The sequence below is a fragment of the Pagrus major genome, chromosome 6 (assembly GCF_040436345.1).
Source record: "Pagrus major chromosome 6, Pma_NU_1.0".
In the NCBI taxonomy this organism is placed as follows: Eukaryota; Metazoa; Chordata; class Actinopteri; order Spariformes; family Sparidae; genus Pagrus; species Pagrus major.
In genome coordinates, this window is record NC_133220.1 from 108,644 (window position 1) to 125,386 (window position 16,743).

Below are 16,743 nucleotides of genomic sequence, written 5' to 3' on the forward strand. Positions count from 1 at the left end.
ATATACTGAGTCATTTCTCTGTTTTAATTTCCTAATTTCTTTTTTTTTATTTTAATCTTTATTTGGTATTTATTTATTTTCCCTTTTCTGGGTACTGAGCACTATTGTGAGTATATAATGTGAAAATCAATAAAAATATTTGAATAATAAAAAAAAAAAAAAAATTATACTCACATGAAACTTGAAGATATTGAGAATGCCATTAATCAAAATCAATTCTGGGATATGTGGAACAAGTTCAACACAAAGCAACAGACATTACCCATCCAAAATGGTGACATCTGGAGAGCACATTTTGAAAATCTGTACAAAGACGTACCAATAAATCAAATCAATTCAGATCAATGTATTATACTAGAAAAACTCCAAACATTAGAAGAAACAATTGAAGGCAACCAAACCCCCCTTGATTTCCCAATTACTTGGGAAGAATTGACCACACAAACAAAATCTCTCCAGCCGAGGAAAGCTTGTGGTCCAGACAGCATTAAAAATGAAATGCTCAAATGCAGCTCCCCAGAGATGCAGGGTGCAGTGTTAAAGCTGTTCAATACTGTGTTACAGTCGGGATGTTTTCCTGACATCTGGTGCAAAGGGCTCATTTCCCCCATTCATAAGAGTGGGGACAAATCCGACCCTGATAACTACCGTGGCCTCTGTGTCAGCAGCTGCCCAGGTAAATTATTCTGGAGTATTCTGAATGAAAGAAAACTGGATTTCCTTGAGTAACACTCAATCTTGTGTAAAAGTCAAATTGGCTTCCTCCCAAAACACCGCACCACCGACCATACCCTTCACCCTCACACTAATTAACATGTACACCAAACAAAAAATGGTAAAATATTCACTTGTTTCATTGACTTCAAGAAAGCTTTGGACTCTGTTTGGCATGAAGGGCTCTACTACAGGCTCCTGCACTGTGGTACAGGGGGCAACATGTACCATCTGGTTAAAGCAATGTATTTAGAAAATATGTGTGCTGTTAAAATTGGAGACAAACAAACTGACTCTTCACCCAGAGAAGAGGAGTACGCCAGGGCTGCAATATAAGTCCGACTTTATTTAACGTGTATATAAATGAACTTGCTGGTGAGCTGGATCCATGTGCTGCTCCTGGCCTCTCCCTCCTAGATAGAGAGGTGAAGTCTCTGTTTTATGCTGATGACCTTGTTCTACTGTCTCCTACTGAACAAGGACTACAGCAGCAGCTGGACATAGTAGGAAAGTACTGTCAGAACTGGGCCCTGGCAGTAAACATGAAGAAAACTAATGTCATGATCTTTCAAAAATGCCCCAGATGTCAGGAGAACAAACACCAATTTACCATAAATGATCATATCATTGAACGCAGCATGAGTTATAGCTGCCTTGGTATAACCATTACAGCATCAGGAGTTTCAACATGGCAGTGAACGCACTAAAAGAAAAAGCTGGAAGAGCCCTACATGCAATTAAGAGAACATTTTATCATTTCCTAATTCCAGTCAGAATCTGACTTAAAATATTTGATAGTGTCATCCAGCCCACTGCGCTGTACGGTAGTGAAGTCTGGGTCCACTCAGTCATCAGAGCTGAACCCGCTGGGACAAACATCCAGCAGAGTCTTTACATGCAGAGTTCAGCAGACACATTTTACACACACACAGAAACACACCAACAAATGCATGTAGAGCAGAATGAGGCAGATACCCACTGATAATTAACATTCAACAGAGAACGCTCAACTTTTAACCAGCTGAAATCAGCCAGAGACGCCCTCCACTCCAAAGCCCTCCAAACTCAAGAGCTGAGCCCAGAAAAGAGTCCCTATGTCAGCTGGTACTGAGGCTGACTGCCCCCTCTCAGACAGTCTGACCAGCCTCACAACAACACTGCTCTCCAAACACTAATCAGAGGAAAGCACATTATAACACAATGTAAAGAAACCTGCCTGGAACATTGGAAAGAAGAAACTAAAAGCCAAAGTGGATCAGAACGTTATCTCGCCCTAAAAAGAGACGATGAAGAGCAGAACATCTCTCTGCTGTCAGAGATAGGAAGCAGAGACAGATGCTCACCAAGTACAGGCTCAGTGACCCAGAGCTGGTTCAGACCTCCATGGGGCCCTAGGCAAAATTCTGCTAAGGTGCCCTCCTAACTGAACTCCAAAAATTTCAACAGTCGCACCTGACACCAGGTGCTTCCACTCATCCCCCCTTTAAACATATTGCACTGTCTGCACCTGTTGGTCTAACTAAGAATAAATTCAGACCAAATCAGAACAAATCAAATCAAACTAAATGTGTAAACAAACAATCATACAGTCTTAAATGTTGGGCATGTAAACATGTTAATGTTTGAAAGAACTCACCATTAAAAGTGTCCCTTTCTGCACTTTCTGGATGCAAAATCATCAATAATGTCGTCATATGATATTTGCTTCCCCACATCATGGTTGATGCTCATGATGGCCAAACCACTACTATTAATTCAGCTCCATCAAATTGGCTGCACTTGTTTTACTTTCATATACTTCAAATGTAGGTAATTATTTATATTATTATTTATTATATAATTATTATTCATTGAGAACCATTGTCATAATATTTCACAAGTTTTATTTATTCACTAAGATATCTGCATCTATATTTGCCTGTGGGCTATCCAAGCAAACAAAATTCAATCTTAGTCAATATTTATCCATTACTTTCCATTTTGTTTAAGTGCAGTTGTAACTACACTACAACTAAAATTATAGAAGCCAGCAAGACGCACACGGAGACCGGGGTTCACCCAGGGCTCACCGCCCTGTTAATGTAGGTCAAACACGGACTAGTCCCTCCCACTCTCCCACCCGGAGAGGAGAGTTACCTGACTGCTGTTCCCGCAGTTCATTGTCATGCTGTTTCTTCCTCATCTTTTCATTCCCCGAGGGATAACTCCGCTTCGTCGTGGCGTGCTAAACGCTGTCTTGCTAGGCTGATGCGCTGGGAATCTGGGACACGTGCGCAACGGACGGTCATGTCGTCACGTTTTTGTTTTGTTTTTTTGTTTGTTTTTTAAAAGGGGCCTCTATTAGTTTGCGGGGCCCTACGCAACGTGCGTAGTGTGCATATTGGGTGAACCGGTACTGCAGTGACCACAAACTGACAATCCAAACAGGAAGACACAAACAATCATGGCAACCAAAAGACAACACAACATGTGGTCGCTGCTTGACAGGTGAGGTTGAGACAGAGATGCACTTTCTCCTACAATGTAAAGCATTCAACGAAACCAGGAACATTTATTTAAGTTGAACTCTGTAATCTCAGAGTTCAAAGAGCTGAACGACCTCTCAACATTAAAAATACTCCTGGGAGAAAGAGACAGGGCAACCTGCTGCCCAATATGTGTCACCATGCCACAACCTGAGGGACACACACAACCACACACACTGTATATACTGTATATATAATTAATGTAAATCAATCTTGGTGTTGTGTTTGTGTTGTTATTTGTTATGTTCTGTCCAAATGCTTGGACAAGTTGTGTTTTGATGCTTTGGCAACATTGTTGTTAAACTTTCATGCCAATAAAGCTCCTTTGAATTGAATTGAATTGAATTTGAATTGACAGAGAGAGAGAGACAGAGAGACAGATGTCAGAGAGAGAGAGAGAGAGAGACTTTTTTGACTTTTAAAAATAACTTTATTTATCAGTTATTCTCAAAATCAAAAGTGCATCAACAGCACTAACCAACCAAGAAACAAACCAAACAAACAAAACAAAACAAACCAAACCAATCCCATAATAGTCAACAATGTGTGACGATCAGAAGGAGAGCAGCAGATCTCCCAGATACACCCTGAGCACCTTCATCCCGTTTCTTTTCCACTGAAGCCCTGATGGAAGAGTGGGCATCCTGCTGTTCCCCATGCCGCAATACAGAGCCTCACATTTTGCCCAGATGACCTCGGCAGATGAAGCTCTTTCATACAAGCCAAGGCTTTCTTTTAAAATACTCACATCAGCATGCTCAGTAATAAAAATGTTCACATCATCTGCATAAGCAGCTACTGTAAGAGGCAGGTGAGAGGGCTGTTGGGCAGATGAAATCCCCTGAGTTTGTTCCTGACATTGCACAGAAAAGGTTCAATAGCTTGGCTATAAAGCTGACCAGAGAGGGGACAGCCCTGCCTTATTCCCCTTTCAAACTTAAAACGCTTACTCAGCCCCCCTGCAACTTTCACCATCCAGCTCGCACCATTATACAGCAGACTCACCCATGATGTGAAAACATCCCCAACACCAAACACACAAAAAACACTAAACGAATATGTGTGGTCAATCCTGTCGAAAGCCTTTTCTTGGTCCAACGACAGGATACCGATGTTTGTGTCCGACACTTTGCAGATGTCTATTACATCCCTTAGCAGGAAAAGATTGTTCATCAGTGTTCTTCCAGAGATGCAATAGCTCTGGTCCATGTGCACCATCAGGTCAATGTTCAGTCTGAGTCTGTTGGACAGAGCTCTGGAAAGTATTTTATAGTCTGAGCACAGAAGTGCCACAGGCACAGTTTCTCCAGTTTTTTAGTGAGGCCAAATCTCCTTTCTTTGGTAATAAGGAGATCACCACACTCCGGCATGAGGCTGGCAGCTCCCCTCTTTTAAAACAATCCATAAAAACTGAACGAAGGTCCGGACCCAGCATGCCCCAGAACTGCTGATAGAAATCAGCCATCAGCCCATCTAATCCCGGAGCCCGTCCTTTTGAGAGTTGTTGGGCCGCCGTGGTCAGCTCCTTCAGGCTCAGACGCAGACGGGCCATGAGTTTTTTCCTTGCCTCCTTCTTTTCAAGGTTAAAAAAGAAGGCAGTTGGAGCATCCATTTGCTTCAGAGCAATGAAGCGGGATCTCACCAGTGCCCCCTTCACTCTCTCCTGTAAGAAAGCACTCAAGTGTCTTTTCTTTTGTTTTATCATCTCCTTATTTAAAGGGACATCAATGTGTTCTTCACATTGACTTATTTCTCCTTCTATTTTTTTTATGGCTGCTTTGGCCTTGGCCGTGGAGTGAAATGTGTAATCCTAACAAAACACCCTGATTTGAGCTTTACCAATTTCCCGACACTTGCCTAAACACTCAAAAACACCCTTCTTTCCTCTCCAGTTCTCCCAAAAGAAAAGAAAGTGTTGGCGAAAGGCCTTCTCCTGCAGGAGTTTGTTGTTGAAGTGCCAATAAGACGATGTTCTTTCTGTGTGAGAGGAAATGAAAGTTGCTGTGATGAGGTGGTGATCTGTAAACCCTACTGGTGTTATGGAGCTGTTACTGAGTGTTGGCCTGAGGCTGTGAGAGATGTAAATCCTGTCTAATCTGGCTGCACTCACTGTGTTGTTGTTAACTCCGAACCAGGTGTGCTGTCGGTCACCTGGATGCTTTAATCTCCAGGTGTCGCAGAGATCCAGATGACCCACCAGGCTGTTCAATGAAATGGAAGACTTTGGATGAGGCTCTTCGTTCATCCTCTCCATGGTGAACTGTAGTGTGCAGTTCCAGTCTCCACCCATGATGATGTTACTGAGTTTTAAAAGAAGCAGTTCATCTTTCAGCTGCTCAAAGAAAAGCACTCGGTCTGGTCCTGAGTTAGGAGCGTAGACATTTACAAAAGAAAAAGAGACCTTTACAGTCTCCACCACGACCACCAAGGCCCGTCCTCTCACAATTTCCACAGAGGACAAGATGTTAAAATCCAACTTTTTAGAAAAACAAATGGCAACCCCCCCATTTGTTCCGTGGCTTAAGACACACGAGACCTCAGTTCATAGAGCCCACTCAGTCTCATTGTCAGAGTCAGAGTGTGTTTCCTGCGGGAGAATTACATCCAACGTCTTCTGTTCGAAGAGTTCTTTAGTTACTGCTCTTTTCTTTCTATCCCTCCCTCCGTTCATATTTAAAGAAGCCACCCTTAGCCCATCCAAGGAAGAAAAGATAGAAAGGAGCAGCAGCAGACAGTAGACCATGAGAATCACCCTGTGATGCATGACGATAAAGTTAGACCTTCACCTTTTTAACGGTTCTCTTCCTCAGAGCCGCTGCAGTCTTCTTCAGTGTTGTTACATGTTTTTTTAGACAGTAGCATTTCTTTTCATTCAGTGCTTCAAAACCAACCAGCTTCTGCAGAATTATAGCAGATCTAATGAATTTGTTTGTGTCCTGAAAGTAATTTCCTCTAGGGAGTAAATATCACTATTCAGCCCCTGCTCAGCTCCAGTGAGCCGCTCAGTATCAGAGTCTTCCTCCTCCTCATCCTCACTCAATACTTGGCTGTTGGATAAGCCCTTCCTGCTTTGCTCACTGGGAGATGGCTCAGCCTCCACCAACCCGCCCTCCGCGGCCCCAGCACCCCCCCGGTCACCTACAGTGGGCAGCTGACTGCCCCGTCCTCCTTCAGCATCCTGCCCCGCTGAGCCCGGTGCTCCATCACCATCTGAGGCCGCTACAGGCATCTTATCACCGGCCCTGCGGGCTGACACGGGAGCCACGACAGCGGCGACATCACCACCGACTGCCAGCGGAGCATCAGCGCTCCGAGCACTGGTGCTCCCTGCCGGGGCTGCAGCCGCACCGGCGCCGGTCTGCCAGTGCGGACACAACACCCGCTTGTGTCCAACATCACCACACTCAAAGCACTTCATGGGCCCTGCGCTGGCATAAACCATATAGAACCCGTCACAATGCTTTAGTCTAAATGACACGTCCAGACTCTGTGTTTCCAGAAACATGAATACCTGCCGTCTCAGAGACATCACATGCTTTGAATTTTGGGTCCTTGCAGCCCAGACCCACTGTTTTAAACCCACTGGCAAACTTTCCAAACCGCCGTAGCTCCCTCTCCAGCACTTCATTCGGGATGAACGGGGGGACACCGGACACGGTGGCGCTGGTGGATTGCACCGCCAAAGGAGACACCTAAACAAACATTTCCTGAATAGTTACCCTGCTCTCCACCAACACATGTACACACCGCTCATCCTTCACGAACACCACCACAGCCTTGTTCATTCTGGAGGCATAGACGAGCTGATCATGTCCTACCACTTCTCCCACAGTCAGCAGCACCACCTCCGGCACACTGGGGCCGGGGACCATCCTCACGCCGTGCTGGAGGGACAGAGACGGCGTCGCGGCGGACGCCATCTCGCCCACCTCAACGCCGATTTTCGGCTCGATTCCTAACTTTTAATCAGTAAACAATGAGATCTTACCTGACATGCAAATAGAAAGAGGACAGAAAGAAAACAAGGTTTAGAATAAAGACAGAGAAGATAGAAAAGTTTGGAAAACTTTCCGCCAACCTCACCTCAGCAGCCTCACTCTCAGAGAGAGAGAGAGAGACAGAGAGACAGAGAGAGAGAGAGTAAATGAAGTGTTGTTAATGTCTGAGAGTAAATGAAGTGTTGTTCATGTCTGAGAGTAAATGAAGTGTTGTTACAGTCCGAGAGTAAATGAAGTGTTGTTAATGTCTGAGAGTAAATGAAGTGTCGTTAATGTCTGAGAGTAAATGAAGTGTTGTTACAGTCCGAGAGTAAATGAAGGGTTGTTACAGTCTGAGAGTAAATGAAGTGTTGTTCATGTCTGAGAGTAAATGAAGTGTTGTTCATGTCTGAGAGTAAATGAAGTGTTGTTACAGTCCGAGAGTAAATGAAGTGTTGTTAATGTCTGAGAGTAAATGAAGTGCTGTTAATGTCTGAGAGTAAATGAAGTGTTGTTACAGACAGAGTAAATGAAGGTTTGTTAATGCCTTAGAGTAAATGAAGTGTTGTTACAGTCCGAGAGTAAATGAAGTGTTGTTAATGTCTGAGAGTAAATGAAGTGCTGTTAATGCCTTAGAGTAAGTGAAGTGTTGTTACAGACAGAGTAAATGAAGGTTTGTTAATGCCTTAGAGTAAATGAAGTGTTGTTAAAGTCTGAGAGTAAATGAAGAGTTGTTCATGTCTGAGAGTAAATGAAGTGTTGTTAATGTCTGAGAGTAAATGAAGTGTTGTTACAGACCGAGAGTAAATGAAGTGTTGTTAATGTCTGAGAGTAAATGAAGTGCTGTTAATGTCTGAGAGTAAATGAAGTGTTGTTACAGACAGAGTAAATGAAGGTTTGTTAATGCCTTAGAGTAAATGAAGTGTTGTTAAAGTCTGAGAGTAAATGAAGGGTTGTTAATGTCTGAGAGTAAATGAAGGGTTGTTAATGTCTGAGAGTAAATGAAGTGTTGTTACAGACAGAGTAAATGAAGGTTTGTTAATGCCTTAGAGTAAATGAAGTGTTGTTACAGTCTGAGAGTAAATGAAGTGTTGTTAATGTCTGAGAGTAAATGAAGTGTTGTTAATGCCTTAGAGTAAGTGAAGTGTTGTTACAGTCCGAGAGTAAATGAAGGGTTGTTAATGTCTGAGAGTAAATGAAGTGTTGTTACAGACAGAGTAAATGAAGGTTTGTTAATGCCTTAGAGTAGATGAAGTGTTGTTAAAGTCTGAGAGTAAATGGAGGGTTGTTACAGACAGAGTAAATGAAGTGTTGTTAATGTCTGAGAGTAAATGAAGGGTTGTTACGGTCCGAGAGTAAATGAAGTGTTGTTAAAGTCCGAGAGTAAATGAAGGGTTGTTACAGTCTGAGAATAAATGAAGGGTTGCTACAGTCTGAGAGTAAATGAAGGGTTGTTACAGTCTGAGAATAAATGAAGGGTTGCTACAGTCTGAGAGTAAATGAAGGGTTGTTACTGTCTGAGAGTAAATGAAGGGTTGTTACAGTCTGAGAGTAAATGAAGTGTTAATGTCTGAGAGTAAATGAAGGGTTGTTATAGTCTGAGAGTAAATGAAGTGTTGTTAATGTCTGAGAGTAAATGAAGGGTTGTTACAGTCAGAGTAAATGAAGTGTTGTTACAGTCCAAGAGTAAATGAAGGGTTGTTAATGTCTGAGAGTAAATGAAGTGTTGTTACAGACAGAGTAAATGAAGGTTTGTTAATGCCTTAGAGTAAATGAAGTGTTGTTACAGTCTGAGAGTAAATGAAGTGTTGTTAATGTCTGAGAGTAAATGAAGTGTTGTTAATGCCTTAGAGTAAGTGAAGTGTTGTTACAGTCCGAGAGTAAATGAAGGGTTGTTAATGTCTGAGAGTAAATGAAGTGTTGTTACAGACAGAGTAAATGAAGGTTTGTTAATGCCTTAGAGTAGATGAAGGGTTGTTAATGTCTGAGAGTAAATGAAGTGTTGTTACAGACAGAGTAAATGAAGGTTTGTTAATGCCTTAGAGTAGATGAAGTGTTGTTAAAGTCTGAGAGTAAATGAAGGGTTGTTAATGTCTGAGAGTAAATGAAGTGTTGTTACAGACAGAGTAAATGAAGGTTTGTTAATGCCTTAGAGTAGATGAAGTGTTGTTAAAGTCTGAGAGTAAATGAAGGGTTGTTAATGTCTGAGAGTAAATGAAGTGTTGTTACAGACAGAGTAAATGAAGGTTTGTTAATGCCTTAGAGTAGATGAAGGGTTGTTAATGTCTGAGAGTAAATGAAGTGTTGTTACAGACAGAGTAAATGAAGGTTTGTTAATGCCTTAGAGTAGATGAAGTGTTGTTAAAGTCTGAGAGTAAATGAAGGGTTGTTAATGTCTGAGAGTAAATGAAGTGTTGTTACAGACAGAGTACATGAAGGTTTGTTAATGCCTTAGAGTAGATGAAGTGTTGTTAAAGTCTGAGAGTAAATGAAGGGTTGTTACGGTCAGAGAGTAAATGAAGTGTTGTTAATGTCTGAGAGTAAATGAAGGGTTGTTACAGTCTGAGAATAAATGAAGGGTTGTTACAGTCTGAGAGTAAATGAAGTGTTAATGTCTGAGAGTAAATGAAGGGTTGTTACAGTCTGAGAGTAAATGAAGTGTTGTTAATGTCTGAGAGTAAATGAAGGGTTGTTCATGTCTGAGAGTAAATGAAGTGTTGTTACAGACAGAGTAAATGAAGGTTTGTTAATGCCTTAGAGTAAATAAAGTGTTGTTACAGTCAGAGTAAATGAAGTGTTGTTCAAGTCTGAGAGTAAATGAAGTGTTGTTAATGTCTGAGAGTAAATGAAGTGTTGTTACAGACAGAGTAAATGAAGGTTTGTTAATGCCTTAGAGTAAATGAAGTGTTGTTACAGTCCGAGAGTAAATGAAGTGTTGTTAATGTCTGAGAGTAAATGAAGTGCTGTTAATGTCTTAGAGTAAATGAAATGTTGTTACAGTCCAAGAGTAAATGAAGGGTTGTTAATGTCTGAGAGTAAATGAAGTGTTGTTACAGACAGAGTAAATGAAGGTTTGTTAATGCCTTAGAGTAGATGAAGTGTTGTTAAAGTCTGAGAGTAAATGAAGGGTTGTTACGGTCCGAGAGTAAATGAAGTGTTGTTACAGTCTGAGAGTAAATGAAGGGTTGTTACAGTCTGAGAATAAATGAAGGGTTGCTACAGTCTGAGAGTAAATGAAGGGTTGTTACTGTCTGAGAGTAAATGAAGGGTTGTTACAGTCTGAGAGTAAATGAAGTGTTAATGTCTGAGAGTAAATGAAGGGTTGTTACAGTCTGAGAGTAAATGAAGTGTTAATGTCTGAGAGTAAATGAAGTGTTGTTACAGTCCGAGAGTAAATGAAGTGTTGTTAAAGTCTGAGAGTAAATGAAGTGTTGTTAAAGTCTGAGAGTAAATGAAGGGTTGTTACGGTCCGAGAGTAAATGAAGTGTTGTTACAGTCCGAGAGTAAATGAAGTGTTGTTAAAGTCTGAGAGTAAATGAAGGGTTGTTACGGTCCGAGAGTAAATGAAGGGTTGTTACGGTCCGAGAGTAAATGAAGTGTTGTTACAGTCTGAGAGTAAATGAAGGGTTGTTAATGTCTGAGAGTAAATGAAGGGTTGCTACAGTCTGAGAGTAAATGAAGGGTTGTTACTGTCTGAGAGTAAATGAAGTGTTAATGTCTGAGAGTAAATGAAGGGTTGTTATAGTCTGAGAGTAAATGAAGTGTTGTTAATGTCTGAGAGTAAATGAAGGGTTGTTACAGTCTGAGAGTAAATGAAGTGTTGTTAATGTCTGAGAGTAAATGAAGTGTTGTTACAGTCAGAGTAAATGAAGTGTTGTTAAAGTCTGAGAGTAAATGAAGTGTTGTTACAGACAGAGTAAATGAAGTGTTGTTAATGTCTGAGAGTAAATGAAGTGTTGTTACAGTCTGAGAGTAAATGAAGTGTTGTTACAGTGAGAGTAAATGAAGTGTTGTTAATGTCTGAGAGTAAATGAAGGGTTGTTACTGTCTGAGAGTAAATGAAGGGTTGTTATAGTCTGAGAGTAAATGAAGTGTTGTTAATGTCTGAGAGTAAATGAAGGGTTGTTCATGTCTGAGAGTAAATGAAGGGTTGTTACAGTCTGAGAGTAAATGAAGTGTTGTTAATGTCTGAGAGTAAATGAAGGGTTGTTAATGTCTGAGAGTAAATGAAGTGTTGTTCATGTCTGAGAATAAATGAAGGGTTGTTACAGACAGAGTAAATGAAGGGTTGTTAATGTCTGAGAGTAAATGAAGTGTTGTTAATGTCTGAGGGTAAATGAAGGGTTGTTACTGTCTGAGAGTAAATGAAGGGTTGTTAATGTCTGAGAGTAAATGAAGTGTTGTTCATGTCTGAGAGTAAATGAAGGGTTGTTAATGTCTGAGAGTAAATGAAGTGTTGTTCATGTCTGAGAGTAAATGAAGGGTTGTTCATGTCTGAGAGTAAATGAAGGGTTGTTATTGTCTGAGAGTAAATGAAGTGTTAATGTCTGAGAGTAAATGAAGGGTTGTTACAGTCTGAGAGTAAATGAAGTGTTGTTACAGTCCGAGAGTAAATGAAGTGTTGTTAAAGTCTGAGAGTTAATGAAGTGTTGTTACAGTCCGAGAGTAAATGAAGGGTTGTTAATGTCTTTGAGTAAATGAAGGGTTGTCAATGTCATCAGACTCACCGATGACACAGAACGGTTTTCTGGCAAATTTGAGTCGTCCTCTCCATCCTCTGTACCGACAGCAACAACCTGCAGCCCAGATCCTCACCATGTACTCCACCCCAAACACCACGATGGTCACCACTTCCTGATGAATGATACATGTTTGCACTGATTACAGTAATAATGCCTCTCTACCTTAACGTACAAAGCACTTTATAATATTTACCCCCTTAACCCATTCACAATCAGAGTCACACTGATGGTGTCCATGCAAGTATCTGGCCTTCATGAGAAACTCAGGACTAAGTGTCTTGCTCAAGGACACTTCAACACACGGACAACAGAAGAGGACTGCACCCCCAACCTGCTCGACATCCTGAGCTTCACTGATGTGAGAGAACCAACACCGATCTGATGATGCAGTGACCGAGTGACTTCATTGACTTCATTAACACATTCTGATCTCACAGTGTCAAACACATGGACGAGAGGCGGCAGCTACATAACTTGATGTCTGTTGATCAAGATGATTCAGCAGCTTATTGATAATGTCCCTGCTGTTCACACACAAACTTACACCTTTAGTTTACGGGGACATAAAACGGATATCACATTTCAGAAGCTGAAAACAAAACAATGATTCGTCTACAGACTGTTAAAAATATCATTGAACTACAGACGAAAAGCTAAAAGTACGAAACATCCAGAGTTCTATGGACAGATTTTATTCAGATCAGTGTGACTCTCTGATCTGAAGGTAAATTAGGTTTTACCAGGATGTAGAGTGCGTCCTCCGAACTCTTCTCGTACTCTTTGATGGTGGAGAACACAGACAGAACCAGACAGGAGAACACCAGCAGGAACCTGAACAGAGAACACACATTAAACACACACACACACACACACTCTGTTCCTGCTTCAGGTCTCTGAACACTGACCTCAGATCTGTTTCAGACACCTGATCTGATGTCTGTCTTCATTTATTGATCTTTACTGAGAGCAAACTGCACAAACCTCCTCATCAGACATGTAGACAGACAGGTGGATAGACATGTAGACAAACAGATGTATAGACATGTAGACAGACATGTAGACAGACAGGTGTATAGACATGTAGACAGACAGATGTACAGACATGTAGACAGACAGGTGTATGGACATGTAGACAGACAGGTGTATGGACATGTAGACAGACAGGTGTATGGACATGTAGACAGACAGGTGTATAGACATGTAGACAGACAGGTGTATGGACATGTAGACAGACAGGTGTATGGACATGTAGACAGACAGGTGTATAGACATGTAGACAGACAGGTGTATAGACATGTAGACAGACAGGTGTACAGACATGTAGACAGACAGGTGTATGGACATGTAGACAGACAGGTGTATAGACATGTAGACAGACAGGTGTATAGACATGTAGACAGACAGGTGTATAGACATGTAGACAGACAGGTGTACAGACATGTAGACAGACAGGTGTACAGACAGGTGGATAGACATGTAGACAGACATGTAGACAGACAGGTGTATAGACATGTAGACAGACATGTAGACAGACAGGTGGATAGACATGTAGACAGACATGTAGACAGACAGGTGGATAGACATGTAGACAGACAGGTGTACAGACATGTAGACAGACAGATGTACAGACATGTAGACAGACAGGTGTATAGACATGTAGACAGACAGGTGGATAGACATGTAGACAGACATGTAGACAGACAGGTGTACAGACATGTAGACAGACAGGTGTATGGACATGTAGACAGACAGGTGTACAGACATGTAGACAAACAGACGTATAGACATGTAGACAGACATGTAGACAGACATGTAGACAGACATGTAGACAGACATGTAGACAGACAGGTGTATAGACATGTAGACAGACAGGTGTACAGACATGTAGACAGACATGTAGACAGACATGTAGACAGACAGGTGTATAGACATGTAGACAGACATGTAGACAGACAGGTGTACAGACATGTAGACAGACATGTAGACAGACAGGTGGATAGACATGTAGACAGACATGTAGACAGACAGGTGTATAGACATGTAGACAAACAGACGTATAGACATGTAGACAGACATGTAGACAGACAGGTGTACAGACATGTAGACAGACAGGTGTATGGACATGTAGACAGACAGGTGTACAGACATGTAGACAAACAGACGTATAGACATGTAGACAGACATGTAGACAGACATGTAGACAGACAGGTGTATAGACATGTAGACAGACAGGTGTACAGACATGTAGACAGACAGGTGGATAGACAGATGTACAGACATGTAGACAGACAGGTGTATAGACATGTAGACAGACAGGTGTATAGACATGTAGACAGACAGGTGTACAGACATGTAGACAGACAGGTGTATGGACATGTAGACAGACAGGTGTATGGACATGTAGACAGACAGGTGTATAGACATGTAGACAGACATGTAGACAGACAGGTGTATAGACATGTAGACAGACATGTAGACAGACAGGTGTATATACATGTAGACAGACATGTAGACAGACAGGTGGATAGACAGATGTACAGACATGTAGACAGACAGGTGTACAGACATGTAGACAGACATGTAGACAGACAGGTGGATAGACAGATGTACAGACATGTAGACAGACAGATGTACAGACATGTAGACAGACAGGTGGATAGACATGTAGACAAACAGATGTATAGACATGTAGACAGACATGTAGACAGACAGGTGTATAGACATGTAGACAGACAGATGTACAGACATGTAGACAGACAGGTGTATGGACATGTAGACAGACAGGTGTATAGACATGTAGACAGACATGTAGACAGACAGGTGTATAGACATGTAGACAGACAGATGTACAGACATGTAGACAGACAGGTGTATAGACATGTAGACAGACAGGTGTATAGACATGTAGACAGACATGTAGACAGACAGGTGGATAGACATGTAGACAGACATGTAGACAGACAGATGTACAGACATGTAGACAGACAGGTGTATAGACATGCAGACAGACATGTAGACAGACAGATGTACAGACATGTAGACAGACAGGTGTATAGACATGTAGACAGACATGTAGACAGACAGGTGGATAGACATGTAGACATGTAGACAGACAGATGTACAGACATGTAGACAGACAGGTGTATAGACATGCAGACAGACATGTAGACAGACAGGTGGATAGACATGTAGACAGACATGTAGACAGACAGGTGTACAGACATGTAGACAGACAGGTGTACGGACATGTAGACAGACAGGTGTACAGACATGTAGACAGACAGGTGTACAGACATGGAGACAGACAGGTGTACAGACATGGAGACAGACAGGTGTACAGACATGGAGACAAACAGGTGTATAGATAGATCGACAGGTGTAACCTATAGACAGGTATTTACACGTAGGCGTGGTAGATGAAGGCCCATCCTCGCGGTCTCTCCAGGACGTTGTACAGGTAATTCTGCAGTCGTCTGTAGAAGGCGTTTCTTTTCGGAGGTTTCTTTCCTCCAGAGACGCTGCTGCGCTGCCGCCGAGGACCCTCCTCCCCACCTGAGCACAGGTGTATAGCAGGTAGACAGGTAAATGCAGTATATCATCACTGATTCATACTAATATTTACAGACTGACTTTCAAACTGTTCATGTTGATGTTGAGACATCACACTAATGTTTTTAATTCACTGTTTGTTTCTTGTGTTCAGACCTTCACATGTTTCTGTTTCATGGATCAGCTGTTCAGAAGAACAGAGTTCATCTTTAATCACTGTGTGTTAATCACAAAGTAACTAATGTATTATAGTATTATAGTAGTTGCTATAAATTAATCTGGTGTTCCTCAGGGCTCCATGTTTGTAAACTGATGACATCAGAATCATTAATATCCTCATAGTCTGAAAATTAACTGAATCATAATCTGAACACAATTATTTCATAATCATCAGTTCTTATTTTACTATTGATTATTCTGTCAATAATCTTCTTGATTAATCAAACGCTTTAGCCAATCACACTGAAGGATGTCTGACATGTTTATAGTTAATATACTTGGACCTCATTGGTTTAAAAGTTTTGTTAACCTAATTTTACAAACTGAAACAGAACTGGATCACACACACACACACACAAACACAAACACACACGTGTGTGTGTGTGTGTGTGTGTGTGTGTGTGTGTGTGTGTGTGTGTGTGTGTGTGTGTGTGTGTTTACCTGCTATCAGCAGAGCTCCGTCCCTGCTGGACTCGGTCCCCCCGGCTTCTAGACCTACGAAGCCGACCTTCAGCTTCTTCTGGTCGGCCTGCGCTCCGGGGAACACCCCGCCGTTCCGGGATTTCTGCACCATGATGGAGACGCGACCTGCACCGACCCACCGATCTACTGACAGCCCGGAGACACAGTGCCGAGGCCGGCCAGGCCCGGCGGGAGCATCGCTGCTGCGGAGCGGAGGAAGAGGACGAGGAAGGAGGAGAAGAAGATGAGAAGAGGAGAAGAAAAGAGCAGGATGGAGGAGAAGACGAGGAGAAGAGGAGAGCAGGACGGAGCAGAATAACAGCCGCAGACGGAGCAGATCCGCTGATCAGCAGCTTTTTCTCCTCAACCACTTCCTGCACAAAAAGGAAGTAGAATGACGTCACCGACTGTTATTGATCAAACTGAAAAAAAGCCACTGATCAGATGATCGATTTCATCAGAGAGCAGAAAGAGATGAAAGCCCGTTACCATGGTAACACGATAATCTGATGGTGGTTACTGTGACAACCAGAGGAGAGAGAGGGAGGAGAGAGA

General features: G+C 42.1%; 1 protein-coding gene across 3 annotated transcripts in view; it reads right to left on the reverse strand.

Moving 5' to 3' along the window:
- Positions 1-16,494, reverse strand: part of kcnq2b (potassium voltage-gated channel, KQT-like subfamily, member 2b) — a 41,717-nt gene extending 25,223 nt beyond the window's left edge. For all 3 annotated transcript variants that reach the window (XR_012179456.1, XM_073469123.1, XM_073469122.1), the window contains exons 1-4: positions 16,168-16,494; positions 15,360-15,510; positions 12,699-12,789; positions 11,944-12,070 (exon numbers count right to left, since the gene is read on the reverse strand). Coding sequence is in view for 2 of the 3 variants with exons in the window: in XM_073469123.1 (XP_073325224.1) it covers positions 11,944-12,070; positions 12,699-12,789; positions 15,360-15,510; positions 16,168-16,300 (502 nt within the window). In the remaining variant the exon portion in view is untranslated. The remainder of the gene's footprint in view (positions 1-11,943; positions 12,071-12,698; positions 12,790-15,359; positions 15,511-16,167) is intronic.
- Positions 16,495-16,743: the final 249 nt, after the last annotated feature.